This window comes from Chrysochloris asiatica, unplaced genomic scaffold (genome assembly GCF_000296735.1).
Source record: "Chrysochloris asiatica unplaced genomic scaffold, ChrAsi1.0 scaffold00012, whole genome shotgun sequence".
In the NCBI taxonomy this organism is placed as follows: Eukaryota; Metazoa; Chordata; class Mammalia; order Afrosoricida; family Chrysochloridae; genus Chrysochloris; species Chrysochloris asiatica.
Genome location: NW_006408530.1, coordinates 31232060 through 31251900, shown reverse-complemented (window position 1 = coordinate 31251900; position 19841 = coordinate 31232060). Strand labels below are relative to the sequence as shown.

General features: G+C 37.8%; 1 protein-coding gene across 2 annotated transcripts in view; it reads right to left on the bottom strand.

Moving 5' to 3' along the window:
* The window catches only part of DARS (aspartyl-tRNA synthetase), a 74182-nt gene that overhangs the window by 38085 nt on the left and 16256 nt on the right, over nucleotides 1-19841 (bottom strand). For both annotated transcript variants that reach the window (XM_006834574.1, XM_006834575.1), the window contains one exon: nucleotides 10870-10972. In XM_006834574.1, the coding sequence (XP_006834637.1) occupies nucleotides 10870-10972 (103 nt within the window). The remainder of the gene's footprint in view (nucleotides 1-10869; nucleotides 10973-19841) is intronic.

Genomic DNA, 19841 nt, shown 5'->3' with positions numbered 1-19841 from the left:
TTGAGTTGGCTATAAGGTTTGTTTAAAAACAAATATATAAAATAGCTCAATTATTAAAATAAAATTTGATGGAAAAAGACAGTACCCAGTAAAATCTGTAGTCTTGGTGTGGCACTGTAGGATCAGTGCTGGACTGCTAACTACAAAGTTGATGGTTCAAAACCATCAGCCGCTCCTTAGACACCCTACACAGGGTTGCTGAGTTCAGAACTGACTCGTAAGCACTTAACCACCACCAAGTTATCTGAAGGACAAGAACCCCATCTTTCCACCATGAATGCCACAAGCTTTACTAGTGCCACTCACAAAGAACTTCATGACCTTTTTCATTACTTATCATCTATCAACCTTAATTACCACCAAAACACCCTGAATGTGCCCAATTTTGTCTGATCTTGGAAGCTAAGCAGGTTCTGGCCTGGTTAGGATTTGGATGGGAGACCTCCTGGGAATACCGGGGGCTGTAGACTTTGGACTACTGGTGTGGCACTGTGGGTTAATGCACCGACTACAAAGTTGGTTTGATCTGCAAAGTCAGCGGTTCAAGCTTATCAGCCGCTCCTCAGAAGCCCTACACAGGGCCACTATGGATTAGAACTAACTCAACGGCACTAAACAACAACATCAAGCTTAATTATCATATCTAAAACCCATCTACAATCCATAAGACGTTTGGAGAAACTGTTAGAAGTGGGCACCCTATTACATGAGTAGCAGTTGACAGCTGAAGTGCATGTACATAGCTATATAAGTATGCCGTTGTTGCGAAGTGCCTTGGAGTCGGTTCTGACTCATAAAGATCACTGTATAGGGTTCCCAAGGCGCAGGCTGGTAAGCCTGGACTATTGACCTAGTGTTTATCCTACAGCACCACATCAGACTCCATACAGGTATGTATCTATATAAAAAAACATACCCCCAACAAACTAAAGTAAAAAAAATCAGGAAAATGGACAACAGTCACATTATAACTTAGCACAGCAATAAATGTTCATGATGAGGATCATCTGTTATTTTAAAAAAATGTTAATATATGCAATGATCTTTGAGTCCTTGGCTGACACAAACATTTAAGCCCTCCATCTAAAATGCCAACTGGAAGGTTGACAGTTTGAACCCTTCTAGAGGTGTGCCATGGAAGATAGGCCTGGTGATATGCTTCAGAAAGGTCACAGCCTTGAAAAGCCGATGGAGCAGTTTTACTCTACACATGTAAAGTCACCATGAGTTGGAACTGACTTAACTACAACCAACAAGAAGTCTGTGTTTATAAAGGAAGAAACAGGCTTCAAAGATTCTGTTACAATTACTTCAGTATTTCAAGACGGGAACTTTATCATCTAAAGAACTCACTAATGAGTAAGGGCGATGCTTTAGTCTTTAATGTTGTCCCACCTTCACAAATTAAAATGTTCTTAGCATATCTCTAAATTTTTGGTCTCAAATCTTCTATCTCCCTTGGTAATTTCCTGTGGCAGTAATATATAACTACACCCTTGCCAAGGCTTCAAGGTAAGTAGAAAGTTCTTCCTTGCCCTTGACTTTGCACTTGGCCATGTGACTTGCTTTGATCAGTGAGATGTCAGTGGCTGTAGATGCCAACAAAGACTTGTGCAGTTGGACCTATCTTCTTGTGTTCCTGCTTTTCACCATGAGATGTTGCTGTCTCACTCAGGTAGCTGCTGGTCCTAGAAAGCTCAGGCCCAACCCACAACTGGACACCAAGTTTAGATGAGATGAACTCCAGTTGACGCACAGGTGTGTGACCAAGAAGTCATTGCTTATTGTTGGATGATACTGAATTTTGAAGTGATTTGTTATATAGTATTTCTGTGACAATTGTTGACCAATATTATCGTTAGCTTCAGAAAAGTTATGAAGAGTTGTGGTAGGTTCAAATCACCAACCTTTCAGTTACCAGCAGAGTACTTAACCATTGTGCCACCAGGGTTCCTTGTTATTGTTCCTAAGTCCCATCAATTTGATTCTGACTCAGAGAGACCCTTACAGGGTTTCTGAGGAGTGGCTGGTGGGTTTGAACCGCCCATTTTACAGTAAGCAGTGCAGTGCTTATCCTATAGCACCACGCCAGGCCTTTAAACAACACCCATGAAGAAAGTGCTCTCCAACTACAGGAGACCAAAAGGGCAAAATTTGCCCCACACTAAACATGAGAATGCATAGAGATAGACAATGAAACCTGATTAATAAAAATGAGGAACCCCAAAAGGGACAGTGCTGATACACTGTAGGCATTACAACCATGGGGCTGACACAGAATACTTTGTTTGAATTATTGATTGGAAAATGAATTTGATATGTAAACTTGCACCTGAAGCACAATAAAATGTTGAAAAAACAACTGTCTTTACAAAATGGAACTATAACACAAATTGTTCTGATTACTTAAAAATGGCACTAAAATTTTTTTAAAAAGAAAATATTCTCATCTTAACTCAATCAACAACTACTAAATATTTGATGATTATTTTCAATGTAAGATGGGGATCCAGAAATACAGGCTTAGATACGAATTTCATCATCCTGCTTCCAGGCAAATTTCATTTAAAGACTGCAAACCATTTTGGGTATACAATTAAGTACCTGTTGTTAAAGCTCTCTAGGGAATGAGATATGCCAACCTCCCTCTGTAACTCATTCAGTTGCTTCACTTTTATATGTGCATTCAACTGTGAGAAAATTGATCTTTTCAACAAATTGATCAAAATAATGTGTTGAAGAGTCCTGTGACACTTAAACCCAATTAGTGAGTCAACTTTTTGGATTGGTATATTGATGAATTGGATATTCCTAGAAAAGATAATCTCGAGAAAACCAGTTACCTCCACATGAAGCTTCAATGTTGCTTTTAAGAAAAACACTTAAAAGCTAGAAACTGCTAGTAGTATAATCTAGTCACTAAGACAAAAAAGATAAACACCTCAGATTTAATATCTAAAGTAAATGCTAAGATAGTTATCTACTTAAGATATTTGTGATCTCACATTCTGCCTTTTAAATGATTAGGATCCCCAGCTGGAACTATCTGATTTGATATTTTTAATAGTGGAATACTCCCTTTTATCCACCTGGTATGTGGCCAGAGGGAATAGAGTTGAATATCAGGTCTCATGGAATTAACATATAAATACCATTATTTTGCCCATTTTGTTGTGTATGAGTTGACAAGTTTTAAATGTCAGTATTTCTGAGTAGTATCCTTAAAAAATGGAAACACCTTGAGAATAAACTGAATAAATAGTCCTTAAGTAGCTCCATATTGCTAAATATAACTGTAAGATACATATATATAATGTATCTTTCTTCACACACAATATATTTCTATCCATACTATTTTCCAAACCAAAGATTCTGGCAGAATGGTTAATTGGCCCACTAACAGGCTAGCGTCCCAAATAGAATATGTTGCTAAATATTCATCTGAATGACCTCAGGCTTCATGTGTACTCTCATTTTTAGACTTGGCTAAAAATAGTAGAATTTTTGCTTTTAAAATAAACAGAATCCTCCAGAATTTAGACTTTGTTAATGATATGTTTTTAATTATAGTTGTTGTTGTTAAGTACCGTGGAGTCGGTTCCGACTCATAGTGACCCTGTACAGGGTTTCCGAGGCTGTTAATCTTTATGGGAGCAGAACGCCTCATCTTTCTCCCACGGGACAGCTGGCAGTTTCAAACTGCTGACCTTGCGGTTCGCAGCCCGATTCGTAACCACTACGCGCCACAGAGCTCCTTTTTAATTATAGTAGAAGGCTGATAATAAAGCAATGGAACTCAAAATCTTTTCAATTCAAATGTTTTCCTTTCCAGTTTTATTTAAGAACCAAGGGATAAAGAGGAAAGATCCAGAAGAGTCCAGTGAAACAATTAAACGGAAGGTGGTGGTTGTTATGTGCCGTGGAGTCGGTTCCGACTCATAGCAACCCTGTACAGGGTTTCTGAGGCTATAAATCTTTACAGGAGCAGAAAGCCTCATCTTTCTCCCATGGAAAAGCTGGTAGTTTCGAACTGCTGACCTTGAGGCTCGCAGCCCGATTCGTAACCACTACACTACCAGCAAATCTGTTTTTATTATAAAGTAGAAAATATGTTACCTTATCTAGTGGAGGTACCACAAACAACCCTTGGTATCAGGAGTTGGCAGGGAATTGGCAACTCAAAAGAAACATGGTGATAAAGGGAACAGTGGGTAAGCGTGCAGTGAGAGTAGTTCTAGGAGTAGAACATGGGGTTACCTGAGGCAAGGAGGAGCCAGGAAGACTGGGATATGAAATGGAGAGAAACAAAAAAAACTTGTTTTTTTTCCTAAACTTTTAATTGTGATTTCGGTGAAAGTTTACATAGCAAATTGGTTTCTCCATTCAACAATTCATACATATGTTTATTTGTGACACTGATTACAATACCTACAATGTAACAGCATCCTTTCTACTTCCTCCCTTCCATTCATCCTTCTTTCCTATCTTTTCCTGCTTTCTTACCTTTATCCCTCTACAAATGCTGCCCTTTTGATATCACATGGTTGTTTGTTCAAAGGGGTGTGTACCTTCCTGATGATATTGTTCACCTTATAAGCTAGTCTCTGATTTGGCTATGAGTTGGTACTGAATCGATGGCACCTAACAACAACAATTTGGCTGAACGTTGAGCCTCGACGTGAATTCAATTTCAGGCTTGAAGGGTGACTTAAGGACCATAGTCTCGGGGGTTCCACTATGACTAGAGAAGTATTGATGAGGTCCAACAAAAGATTGTTGTTGTTAAGTACTGTGGAGTCAGTTCCAACTTATAGGGACACCCTGTATTGGGTTTCCAAGGAGCAGCTGGTGAGTTTAAACTGCCAACATTGTGGTTTGCAGTCCAGTGCTTATTTTACAGAGCCATACCAGGAGTTCAACACCTACCATTTATCTGACCAAGTGCCCTATAGGACACTGGGCCCATACCAGCCCCAGAGAGTAAGTATCAGTCATAACCCATTTTAGCAATGTAGTTCAGAATGAAGGTATTATCTTCACTTGGTTTCTCAAACTGAAACTGAAGTCATCCTTCCACTTCTTTCTTTTCTCCCACTGGACTGCAAGGTTAGTTGGAACTGTAAGGTCAGCGGTTCAAGCTCACCAGCTGTTCCTTGAAAACCCTGAGTTGGAACCAACTCGACAGCACTTAACAGTAACATATAAGGAATCAGTAAACAGGTAATACACACTTGTCAAACACTGTGACCTCTTTTAGCTTTGGTGTAACACATGAAAACGTGGATTTATTCCAACACTATTAATATATTAGGAAACTAGTTGAGGATGCTGACAAAATTGTGTTTGCTTATGCCAGATTCACCAGCAAGTAACACTAAGTGAATGCAGACAACTGTACTCAAGTGAGCAAATTTTTAAAGTACATACATGATACATGCTCCTCAAACATCTACCAGGGACCCGTTTTATGAGCCACACTTGTCCTACCGTAGATAGCCTCTATTCACCATTTCACAAACCTCTGCAGGCCAACAACTCTTCTAATGCCTATTTATGCAAGCAAACCGCAAGTCTTTTTCAAGGTAAAATATTGTATTTATTGTTGTTGCTGTCAGTTCTGACTCATAACAACCTTGTATATGGTTTCCGTGGAGTAGCTGGTGAGTCTGAATGCCATCCTTGTAGTTGAAACTGACCTTGCAGTCCAGTGCTTATCCTACGGTGTCACACCAGGACTCCATATTTATAGTAGTATTTATGTATTTCTTAACCTTTAACTCCATAAATTTAAAATTATTCTACCTACTTTTTTTTTTTTTTTTTAAGTTATAGTATCTTTTTTGATTAAGTTTTTGAGTGTTGTCCTATTTTTCATAAGCCCTGTGGTTTTTACTCACAATTTTGTGGAACCTGGTGATTTTTGGGAATGCTTATATCATATTACAGACTCTTGGTGTGGCACTGTTGGATCAGCACTGGACTGAACCACAAGGTCAGCAATTCCAACCTCCTGTTGCTCCTTGGCAACCCAATACAGGGTTGCTATGAGTTCCTGTATTGGAATCAACTCGGCAGCACTTAACAACAGCATATCATATTACAGCAGAACTCAATGCCTATTAGCACCCCTGTATAAAAAACTAACCGGAAAGGACACCGTACCTGAATGTCTCTTTCTTGCTGATCATAAGGCAATTCCTGGAGAGGATTTTAGTTTCTACAAGTATATAACAAAAGTTTACAATTTGATCTGCTAAAGAGCAGTATTATTTATCTAGCCAATCTCTTTCATTTCCTTCCTGCTTCCAGAATATTAGTAAAGGATAAATTCTTGGTCTGTGGTCTTATTTTCATTATCAGTTGCTTATACCACACAGCTGCTTTGTTGGGTGACTTTGTGCTTTACTTCTCACAACAATGAGAGTCTTAATAATGTATAAGAAGCACTGTGTTAATGACAGTGCAGATGATAAGAAAAAAAGGCAAAAACTTAAACAGGAGTAAATGAATGCAATTAATACTAGATTTTCCTAGTGGTGCTTTATTTTTCACTGTTGTAATTATTGATGTAAAGTATTTATTACTGAAACAGTTCAGAAAAAATTACTGCTTTGAAAACCTGAAAATCTCTAACTACTAAACCTCTTCCCCACCCCCATTTTCATAGCATGATTTTTACCAAAGAAGTGATTCCTTAAGAAGGCCAAGTACCACTTCACAGAACATCCAAATTCCTTTGTATCAAAATGGCCAAAATTTCTACATTCCTACTCTGGAGCCGTTTCTAGCATCAATTTATAACAAGCATAAAAATCTCTTTATCATCAGTTATATTTTTTAAACAAAAATCAGTATTTTTATCAATCCTGGCTCTTTATAATTTGACACACAAAAAAATCACTATCGCCCTTAATAAGGAAACTTTGAGGCTATGTATCAAAATGAACTACATACTCTAGAAAAGACACTTTTAAGGCAAGAAGCAGTTTTTCCTTTCCCAGTCATCACCACATTTCAAGCACACAGAGGTTGTATTCTGAGTAAAGTTATACTGGGCAGGCTCTGGACTAACATTGTCATCCTGTCCCAGAAAGGAAAGATGGCAAATAGGTTGGTAGAGAATAAGCCCTAGAGTCAAAGAGACCTTAACCAAAATACTATTTCAAGTCTTAACTTCCTCATCTGTAAAAATGAATGGAAGTTATGCACAAGAACACCCACACTTGCAGATAATACCCACTTGACCTGGCTTCAATGACTGGATGATCAGAGCTCAACCAGAAGAAGAAAAGAAGAGGAAAAAAAGAGTAATCTGATGCATTTTGATGAACTTGACCTACACCTATGGAAGCAGTAGCTCAAAAGAGGGAACAAATTCTTACAGCAAAAATCATTCCCACCCCCTCCACACACAGAGTAGACAGGGATGGGCAACTAGGACATTGGCTACCCAAAATGGGGGGGTAGGGCTACAAAGGCAAGAAGTGACTGACTTACAAACTTTCAAGAGAGAACCTAGAGCCAGGGGGCCTGGAGGAAGGCAGAATCTCCAGTGAGTAGCATCCAATCTGCTTAGGCGGAGTTGATGAAATGAAATGCAGATGGGTCTCTTGTGATACAATAGTGAATAATTGTTATCAGGACTGATTGTGAAGGTTGGAAATGTAAAGGTAGACATTTTATAGCAAGGAAGGAAGTGATTAACTTTTCAGTCTAGGAGCAGAGGTCCCTAGGACCATCAACGGAGAAAAGCCAAGAGCGGGACCCTACCCAGAGAAAGTGATGCCTGAGATGGAGGCAGAGACAATGACGTGGAGTGATGGAGCAGCTGGGGGCTTTAGATCCAGAGAGTGACAGCGACTGTGTGCTGAAGACTGGTGGTAGGGGGAAGATAGTGTAGGGGGCAGGCTTGCAGGGTACCCTTTGGTTGGTTGATGATGCATGGAGGGGACAGTAACCATGGCAATGATACGATGTACGATAGAATGAATGTAAAACTAATGTTCTCCCATGTAAACTATCATATAATTCACAATAAAACACTAAAAAAAAGAATGGAAGTTAATGGCAGAATGGTTAAGTGCTAGGCAGATAATCCACAAGCTGGTGGTTTGAACTAACTCAGTGGTTCCACTGGAGAGAAGCTGGCGATCTACTTTCATAAAGATTCAGCCAAGAAAAGCTAGTGGGACAATTCTATTCTGTCACATGGAATCAACCTGACAACAATCAACAACAACAACAAAAGAATGGATCCCCTCCCCCCCAAAATAAATAAAACAGTATCTGTACCTCATAGGGCTGCTGTGAGGATTAAGTTAAGAAATGCAAATACAGCACCTAGCAGTCCCATGCTTTGTAGTTGTGATACAATTATAAATAAACCTGATCCTTTCTCTGTATATCAAATGGGGAAGATGTTGGGGATCACTGCATTGAGCCTTTCAGGCTTGGTACAGGGAACTGATGGGTGTTGCACAAACAAGTATAAAAATGCATGCAAGGCACTGGGAAGCAAGATAAGATAAAACAAAGGCAATCATTATTCTAAATTTTACTTGTTGAGTAAGTTTCGTAAATATTAAAAATCATTATTTCACATGCAAGAAGAATCCATGGTGGTGGCTTTTTTCCATGTTTTTACACCTTAAAAAATATAGGTGACTTGTCACTGAAGAGTGCTGTTATTGTTAAATGCTGTCAAGTCGCTTCCGACTCATAGTGACCCTGTAATGGGTTTCCAAGGAGCAACTAGTGAGTTTGAACCACTGACCTTATGGTTCAAACCAACCTTGTGGTCCAGCCTTTCTGTGGGAGAAAGATGAGGCTTTCTGCTCCTGTAAAGATTTACTGCCTTGAAAACTCTATACAGAGTTGTTAAGAGTTGGAACCGCCTTAACAGCACACAACCACCACCACCACCACATCACAACGTAATTGTCATGCTTGAATTACATCCAGATTGTCAATGAGTTCCACCTTAGGAATTATGAAATTTATGCTAATTTACCCAAACCTTTTCCTTATCTTAACAAAGGTCATTCTTACATGAACCCATTCAGATGAAAGTCTTTCTTTAATTTGTATATTATGAAGGCGTTAGTGAAATTAAATTTTGTTGGGGGGGGGGAGGAACGAATTTGCAGAAAGTTTGTTTAGCTAGTAAATTTAGGCTGACATCCTGTATGGTCAATTGCTATTTCCTAGGTAAGTCTCAGGATTAAATCAAGATTATAATGAAATTTAATGGAAAATATACTCTCTATAAAATACCAGCTTTATATACTAATTTTCAGAACGAATTCAACAAATGAAAGACATAATCAGTAAAATTGTTTTTGTTTCTGGCTAAATTTTTCCCAGTATTTTCACCATGTTGTTGTTAAGTGCTGTTGAATTGTTTTTGATTCACAGTGAATCCTGTATAGGATTCACTTTGAATCCTGTATAGGATTCATAAGAGTGACTAGTGGGTTTGAACTACCAATTTTGCAGTTGAAACTGACCTTGCAATCCACTGCTTATCCTACAGTGTCACACCAGGACTTCACATTACATACAATTTAGAGTCCTGGTGTGGCACTGTAGGATAAGCACTGGACTGCTTGCTAACTTCAACGTAGGTGTTTCAAACCTGCCAGCCGCTCCCTGGAAACCCTATAATTGGCTATGAGTTGGAATCAACTCAACGGCACTTAACAACAACAATTATAATTTAACATATATGTTGTGGTTCCCTGGCCCATCTTCTTTATTTATAGAAGGTTCTCTGTGTAGATAAAGTTTATTCCTAGGAATCACACTCCCATTTACAACCCACTTCACAGAACAGAGACTGATTAATGCATCCCATCAGAACACGCCTTACAGACTGTGAGAGAAGAGCAAGCAAACTGACTCAACAGAAGGTATAAAAGACTAAGGTAGAAGGACTAATTAGATACGCAGAGGTGGGGCTGCTACAATGATATTACTGAATTCATTAATGAATTGACACCAATAGCACAGAATTTTATAAAATCAGAGCAAAGATCCTACTACACTAAAAATAAAAATTTAATGAATAAATCTTTAGAAATCAAAACCAGTTAATACCTATGTAAAGCACTCTACTGGGGCCAGGGAAGAGATTGTACATTTTTCCATGTTTGCTTTAATCATTATCATGGAGGAGAAAATCCAATTAAATTGAGAAAACAAAACTAACCATTATCACCAACAATCAGGTAAAATCACTTTTATTAATTTAAAGTCCAAGCACATACAACCACATTCCTATTTTGTCTCTATAGCTTGCCTCTTGTAAACTGAACAAAATAATGCACTTCTAAGAAAACCCTGAGCTGGTTATCAAGCAAGCAATTTTTTATACCCTCTTCCATTTTCAGTACCTTTTTAGTGTCAAAGTTAAAAGCTGTAATGTTATAACATGTCTTTTTACTTCCTTCTGGAGGAAATCCTTTGCAAAACTATAGTTAAAAAATTTATACACATATTATTCTGTTAAAAAAACTTGTTGCTTATATGCAAATCTTCGGTTGGGGGGAGGAAATGAAGCTCAACAAACACAACAAAATAAACTTTCTTTGCTATGTTGAGGCTGCCAAGTTTTTTATTCCTCTACTTGAAAGTAAATGTGACTTGTCTGCAAAGTGCTGCTTCAGCAAGTCCAAATGAGTTTCAAGCCTGTGCTTCATATTTTCTCTTTTGTAAGTTTAATGTATTCAACAACACTGAACTGACAATTTAAAGAACTACATTTTTAAACAAACGAAGCATTGATGTTAATGTATGAAAATGGTCCAAACCCTGGGAGTCTTGGTTCCCACCATTGTTTATTCTGACAACAGGATATAATTGCTTACTTACTTGGCAGCAAATTTAACCATCTGCTTGCTTGCATGGTCTCCCACAGCCACAAGAGCCTGGACATTAAACTGCTGCTGACGGAGGACTAAGAAACACTGCTTCCCTGAATAAGACAGAAAGGGCGCAAGAGTATTAAGGACATGCGACTTTCAGTTTTACAAAGAAGAAAAATTCTCTGCTTTAAAATCAGACTTTACTCATCAGGTACATGTTTTTGTCGTTTACAGTCAAAATGATCATCTGCAACTTTAAAAATACTCAAGTTCTTTTTATGATTAACAAGAATGCTTTTAGTATGTTTGTGATAAGAGCACACGTAAATCTCAAATTAAAAAGAAATTACAAATCAAGATAATTATTTTATCACGCCAATTCAACAAACTTCAAATAACTTCATATCACTTTTAACGTTCAACAGACTGCATGTTCTATAAACAAAGGAAATGTGTTAACCACCATGGGAGCCTCAATGATACAATCACAAAAGTGCCAGCAAGTGCTAACAACAGACAAGAACAAAAAGCATTCTTCGGGGTGGTCCATCTACACTGTTCTTATTTTCTACCAAAATACATTCAGAGCACTGAGATTTACAATCAGTTCCTTACATGTTTTTCTCATTTTTCTTTATCATCTTCATACTTTAGAATACTTACACTTTTTTTCTTCAAGTAACTTACTTCATCTATTAAAAACTCATCTTCTTTATGCCCTATAACTAGTTTTATTTTTACATATCCTGGCCTTCTTGATTTTATATATATTCTGGGCTTCCTTTCACATCATTCCTTTTTCTTAACCTTCTGAAAAGTATTATTTAAAACAGATTTCCAGTTATTATGTATTCTAAAACATCCTTTCCTTAAAAGCAGTCTCCAGTCAAATTCTGGAAAACTACTTCCTCATAAAACCATTTAAATCTTTTTAGGACCAGTTTTCTTGTCAGATCATCTTGCAAAACATCAAAAGAATATTTTGGTATTTAAACTGAGAATTATCTTTTAAATTGAGAATTGGCATTCCCCACTCCCAACCCCCAAATTAAGCAGACTTACTGGACTGTCACTGCCAGTGTTATGTTTTGGAGTCCTGGTGTGGCGCTGTGGGTTAATGCGCCGGACTGTAAAGCCATTTGAACTGCAAAGTTGGTGGTTCAAGCTCACCAGCTGCTTCTCGGAAACCCTATACAGGGTTGCTATGGGTCAGAATTGACTCAACAACAACAAGAACTGGACTGTTGAACCACAAAGTTAGTGGTTCAAGTCCACCAGCCACTCCATGTAAGAAAGATAAGGCTTTCTGCTCCTGCAAAGATTTACAACCTCAGAAATCCCATACAAGGTCACTATGAGTCATAACTGACTCCCTGGCACTTCACAACAAAAACAACAACATAGTTAATACTTTCAACATAGTTGTTGTTTTCAAGTGCTGTCCAGGCCCTGCATAGGGTTTTCAAGGAGTGGCTGGTGAGTTTCAACCGCTGACCCTGCAGTTCAAACTGACCTTGTGGTCCAGTGCTTACCTTACAGTACCACACCAGGACTCATATTTTTAACACATACAAAGGCATTCAACTGTGTGGATCAAGAGCCAATGATACTGAAGGAGGAAGTCAAAGATGCATTGAACGAATTGGCAAAGAACAATAAAAATAGAAAGAATAAAAATAGAAATATTTCAAGAAAGTGAGGGGGCACAGGAGGCACTCACTCATCTCTGCCAAGAAATCTGGAAGACAACCACCTGGCCGACTGATTGGAAGAGATCTGTATTTGTGCCCATTGGAATGCGTGCCCAAAGGCGACCCAATGGAATGCGGAAATCATCAGACAATCTCTTTGATATCCCATGCGAGTAAAGTTTTGCTAAAGGTAACACAGAAACAGCTACAATCATACATTGACAGAGAACTTCCAGAGGTTCAAGCTGGATTCAGAAGAGGCTGTGGAACAAGGGATATCATTGCTGATGTCTGATGGATCTTGGCTGAAAGCCGAGAGTATCAGAAAGATGTCTCCCTGTGCTTTACTGACTACGCAAATGCTTTCGATTGTGTGGATCATGACAAGTTATGGACAATATTGCGAAGTATGAGTATTCCAGAATACTTAGTTGTGCTCATGAGGAATCTGTACCTGGACCAAGAAGCAGTTATTCGAATAGAACATGGGAACACTGAATAGTTTAAAATTAAAAATGGTGTGCGATAAGATTGTATTCTTTCACCAGACTTATTCAACCTGTATGCTGAGCAAATAATTCGAGAGCTGGGTTATAAGAAGAAAAACATGGCATCAGGATTGGAGGCAGACTCATTAACAACCTGCAATATGCGGATGATACAACCTTGCTTGCTTAAGTGAAGAGAACTTAAAACATTTACTGATGAAGATCAAACAGCACAGCCTTCGGTATGGATTACATCTCAATGTCAAGAAAACAAAAATCCTCACCAATGGACCAATAAACAACATTCTTATCAATGGAGAAAAGACTGAAGTTGTCAAGGACTTCATTCTTCTTGGATCAACTATCAACACTCAAGAAATCAAAGGATGTATTGCATTAGACAAATCTACTGCACAAGACCTTTTTAAAGTGTTGAAGAGCAAAGAAGTCAGCTTGAGGAGTAAGGTGTGCCTGACCCAAGCCATGGTATTTTCAATAACCTCATATGCATGCGAAAGCTGGACAGTGAATAAGGAAGCCCATAGAAAATTGATGTTTTTGAGTTACGGTGTTGGAGGAGAATATTTAAAGTACCATGGGCTGCCAAAAGAACCAACAGATGCGTTTTGGAAGAAGCGCAGCCAGAGTGCTCCTTGGAGGCCAAGAAAGCCAAATTTCGTTTCTCATACTTTGGACATATTGTCAGGAGGGCCCAGTCACTGGAGAAGGATATCATGTTTGGTAAGGTGGAGGGTCAGAGAAAAAGAGGAAGACCCCCAACAAGATGAACTGGTCAACTGGCAGCATCAATGGACTCAAGTGTGGTAACGGTAGTGAGGTTGGCCCAAGATCGGGTAGTGTTTCGTTCTGCTGTGCATAAGGTCGCTATGGGTTGGTACCGACTTGATGACACCTAACAATGACAACAACATTGCGAAGAATGGGAATTCTAAAAGACTCAATTGTGCTCATGTTTAACCTATTCATAGACCAAAGCATTCCGCTGAATAAAACAAGAAATATAGTATGGTTTAAAGTTAGGAAAGGTATGTGTCAGGGGTTTTTCCTTCTACCATACTTATTCCATCTGTATTCTGAGCAAATAATCCTAGAAGCTTGGTATATGAAGAAAAACAAAGCATCAGGACTGGAGGAAAACTCATTAGCAACCTGAGATAAACAGATGACACAACCTTGCTAGGTGAAACCAAAGAGGACTTGAACCACTTACTGATGAAGATCAAAGAATATAGCCTACAGTATGGGTTATACATCAACACCAAGAAAATAAAGATCCTCATGAATGGACCAATAATAATATCATAATTGGAGAAACACTGAAGTTGTTATGGATTTCACTGTATTTGGATCTACAGCCAATACCCATGGAATAAGCAGTCAAGAAATATGATGACGTATTATGCTGGACAAATCTGCTGTAAAAGACATCTTTAAAGTGTTAAAGAGCAAAGGTGTCACTTTGGGGACCAATGTTTACTTGATCCAAACCATGGAATTTTCAATCATCTTATACATATGAGACAGCTAGATAATGAATAAGAAAGATCAGAGAAGATTTGATGTATGTGAATTATGGTGTTGGCAAAGAACACTGAATATGACTGAACTGCTAAAAGAACAAACCTACCTATATTGGAAGTACAGCCAGAAGGGTCCTTAGAAGCAAGGATGGTAAGACCTGTCTTCCATACTTTGGACACATTATCAGGAGAAGTACATTATTGCTTGGTAAGGTAGAGGGCCAGGAAAAGGAGGAAGACTGTCAATGGGATAGAGTGACACAGTGGCTGCAATAATGGGCATGACCAAGCAATGTTTTGTACACAGGGTCACTATGTGTTAGAACTGACTCAATCGTACCTAACAACAATGGACTAAGGCATCCTGGGGTTCGGCTGCTAACCAAAAAGATGGCAATTCAAATCCATCATTCATTCCATGGAAGGAAGATATAGATGGTAGTCTGCTTCTGTAAACATTTATATCCTTGGAAACCCTACGGGGTAGTTCTACATTGTTTTATAGGATTGTTAAGAGTTGGAATTGACTCAATGGCCATGGGTTTGGTTTTGTTTGGAATAATAGGCTTAAAAAAGTGATAAAACCATATATTAATTATAATTTCTTTGTGTAAGAAAAACATTGAGATTGACTGTAGGGGTGAAGAATTAAAAGCAGCAGCAGATGTGGGTAGATGATATTAGATTATATCTCAGATAGATGATATTAGAGGAAATTTTTGTTCTCTGTATTTTTCTATATTTCCTGGACTTTCTATAATAAGCATGTACTACTTTTCTCAATCAGAAATTTTGTTTTTAACAAAACAAAGCAGGAAGGTAGCAATAGAAGAATAGTAAGGGTTGAAAGCAAATCTTGGTCATATTGAACATTCAACATAAGCACTAGGTAGAACCTGGAAAGTTCTGGGAGATTAAATATAGAAGAAAAGAGCCCCCCTAAGATCTGACATGCCTGTTGGGAAAAGAAATCATGAAATCAATAGCTATGGATGAAGTGAATAAAATTTGCTGACAGCAGTTCTCTAATAGTGTTCATCACTCTCTCTCCCGTTTTTTTTAACACTATTCCTGGATGATTTTTTTCATACCTGATTCTATTTATATATACAATTCTATTTATATATACAAGGGTTTTAAAAATTGGTTAGCAAAATGCCATTATCTTTTAATTCTATTTCTCCACAAACGTTCTGAAGATCCCTTATATTTCAAAAATATAAACAAATACTTAATAGCATGCTTTTTGTTGAAAGCATACCAGTATTATAGGTTTTCATTTACTCATTTGTACATATAATATTCACTGACACCAATCACATTCTTCCCACTGTGTCTACTCACTGCTCTCACAGATGTTTAATGTGTTTAAACTTTTTCTTATTAAAAGAAAACAAAAACAAAAAAATAACAAAACAGCCAACAGACAGGAGAAACTGAAGCAGTAAGACCAGTGCCATGAGCATATTATATCATAAACCCAAAGTTAAGTAAAAATGTTGAAATCAGCACATTTATAACCAACTCAATGAAACATAAGAAAGAATTGGGGACAGACCCTATCAGATAAAAAGAGATTCTAATTCTATATGAAATTCAGCAGATTAAAAGACAACCAACAAAAAAACCAAAAAAAAAAAAAAAGGAATTGAGTATCAAACAATATTACAAAGGAGGGAAGAACATTCTAAGTTTAATTATGATATAATTAAAATTAAAAGAATGATAACTTATGAATTAATATATTTACTATACAAAAAAAGATCATATGTATTTATGAGGAAAGAACATTGAAATCCTAATAAACAGGCAATGCATGAGTACAGATAATTTAAAGGAAAAACAACAATAGTAACAACAAAACCTACTAAGTAAATATAAGGAATGTTATTGGTAATGAAAGGAATTCAAGTCGATGAAAGCAATGATGATGACCAATTATTAACCTCTCAAACCAAAGATTTGAAATATATATCTTTGGAGAATTTCATGAAAAGATGTTCCTCATAACTTCCTGATATTGTTCAATGATTTCTGCTTTCTGTTGGGTCACCTCGTTTTGATATGGGCACAAAGACGGATCTCTTCTAGTCAGTTGGCCAGATGGCTGTCTTACAAATTTCTTGGCATAGATGAGTGAGCGCCTCCAGTGGTGAATTAGTTTGTTGAAAGCTTTCAATTTGTATTCCATCAATTCCTGGTGTCTTGTTTTATGCCAATGCCTTCAGTACACCTTGGACTTCTTCCTTCAGTGTCATTGGCTCTTTATTATATGCTACCTCTTGAAATGGTTGAACATTGACCCTTTCCTTTTGGTACAGTGATTGTGTACTCCTTCCATCTTTGTTTGATGCTTTCTGCATCATTTAATATTTTACCCAGAGAACCCTTCAATATTTCAAGTTGAGGCTTGAATTTTTTCTTCGGTTCCCTCAGCTTGAGAAATGCTGAGTGTGTTCTTCTCTTTTGGTTTTCTACCTGCCAGGTCTTTGCTCATTCCATTTTAATATTTCTGTAGTCACTCTCATGGAACAGAGCGCACGTGTCTCTACTGCTATGGTCTCTACGCTTCCTGTGTTCAATATACACTTTCAAATACTAGACCTCGAGGGTCTACTTTAAAGGTATTTTAAAAAGACAAAACAAAAAATCACGGTTGCTTTCATGATAAATACAATACACTCAGACTACCTCAAATAATTTTGAGAATTCTTGCCATATATCAATAACCAAAATAATTCTTTTGTTGGCTCTGGTTGGTGATTGATACACAGTACTGTAAGATCTACTTACTTCAACATTCTGCAAGGCATTGCCTTACAGGCATTGTTGAGACATGTTGCTGTTGTTGTTAAGTACTGATGAGTTGGTTCCAACTCATAGCAACCCTGTATAGGGATCCCAGGGAGCAGTTGGTGGGTTTGAACTGCCGAACCTCTGGTTCGCAGTCCAGCGATAACAATGTTAAAAATAAAAACAAAGGAAATGCACACATTTTTTGCTGGAAGGATGCATAAGAAATAACAGAAGTTATTTTTGGAAACTATGGCAGGGCGAAGAAGATGAAATGGTGAGACTTCTATTTTTCATTGTTTTACATTATTAGTTTTTGGTTTTACCATGTATTCTGAATTGAATTGTGTCTCCCAAAAATATGTGTTATAAACTGTAACTTTCATACCTATAGTTATAAGGCCATTTGGGAATGAGTTATTTGTTGTTAATGAGGCAGGATTAAGTGTTGTTACTGTTGATAAATGCCATCGAATTAATCCCGACCCACAATGACCCTGTATAGGCTTTCAGGATTAAGTGTAGTGTACTTAATGGTGTTTGAGATATAAAAGACTTAAACAGGAAGTAAGAGAAGCAGAGATGGAGGATGACACATGCCAAGACAACTGATGATCACTTAGGAGCAGAAGCTCAGAAGAGACAAGCCCTTCTCCACAGCAGACAGTAAGAAGCCTTTCCTGGGAGCCGGCGTTCTGAATTTAGCCTTCATGCATCCTAAACTGTGAGAAGATATATTTCTGTCTGTTCAAGCCACTCACCTTGTGGTATTTCTGTAACAGCAACACTAGATAAGGAAGATGCCAAGTCCATATTTTTATATTAAGCAACAAATAGAATTTCTCAATCTGAGTGTAAAGTTCTCATCTTACATGTCAAGAACTTTAGAGGACAGGTAGCGTAGTGGTTACAAGGTCAGCAGTTCAAAACTACCAGCTGTTCCGTGGGAGAAAAATAGGGCTTTTCTGCTCCCATAAAGATTTACAGCCTCAGAAACCCTGTACAGGGTCGCTATGAGTCAGAACCGACTCCACGGTACTTAACAACAACAAACAGTACTTATCTTTTTTCTCTTGCAACTCTCCAACACAGGAGAGACTATTTATAGAAATGACCAGAAAGGCAATGTTCAAAACAATTATATGATTTCATTGTTTTTAGCTATTTTTACATTTTTAAGTCCATGATACTTAAAATTAATGCTGCATTTTGATCTTAAATTTATAGACAAGGTAGTTTCTTAAATGCACACAGCTCTATTTTAGAAAAACAACATGTTGGAAATCTTTCACGGCACCAGATGTGATCTTTATTTCTAAGCTGAAGAGCAAACATGGCAGGCAGTCAGGAAAAAATTCACTTTTCATCTCTCTCACAGTGATGGCTCAGCAGAGAAGCGGGGTTCCGTGGGAGAACCTAGTTACCAAAGATGCCATCAATTCTATGTTTACGTCACTTCCTACTGTCTTAAAGCCTGCCAAGCTCCTAGTTCATTATTTAAACAAGATATGTTAACGTCTTAATAGCCAAAATAAATAATGCCTTCATCACTTGCTAGTCTTCTTTGTCAGTTAAAATATTGCACTATAATGTGCATGCCAGAAACAAAATCAACTATGGTGAGACATGGCTTGGCTATCTTGTGAACAGCTTTAACAATGTAGGGAGGCCTAGCAGAGCAGATTCACATGGATGATGGAAAAGGTGCGATTTTTTTCTTTTTCCCCATGCTCTCTTGCTGAGCCAAAGTGTGACCAGCTCCCATCCCCATCCCCCCATAGCACAAATCCGGCTCTGCACGAGGAAAGCAAGGAGAGCACAATAAAAACTTTAGAAGAATTCAGACAAACACTACAAGAACAAACACAAAATAAATGCAAATTTTGAAACAATGCAAGACCTGCAATTAGAAATTCAGATGATTAATACTAAGATCTCAGAAATGATCAATACACTGGAAGGACAAAGGAGTTGATGAGAAACCATGGAAGTCCAAATTAGTGAGCATGGAGATAAACCTTTTAATACAAGTATGCTAGAAGAGCAATCAGAAAAAAGAATGAAAAAAAATCCAAAGAAAGCTTAAGTAGGACACCATGAAGAAGAACAACTTACAAGTGATCAGAATTCCAAAACAGGAAGAAGGCAAAAAAAAGCACAGAGAAAATTACTGAAAAGTTGCTGGAAGATAATTTCACCAACATCATTAAAGTTGAGAAGATAAGCATACAGAAAGCTGAATGAACCCCAAACAGAATAGATCCCAAAAGCAAATCCTCAAGATATATCATAATCACACTTTCCAAAATCAAAGACAAAGAATCATGAATGCAGACTGGAAAAAATGAAAAGCTACCTACAAAGGAGAACCAATTATGACTAAACTCTGATTTTTCAGCAGAAACCATGCAGGCAAGAAAGCAATGGGATGACATGTACACAACTCTGAAAGACAAAGATTGCCAA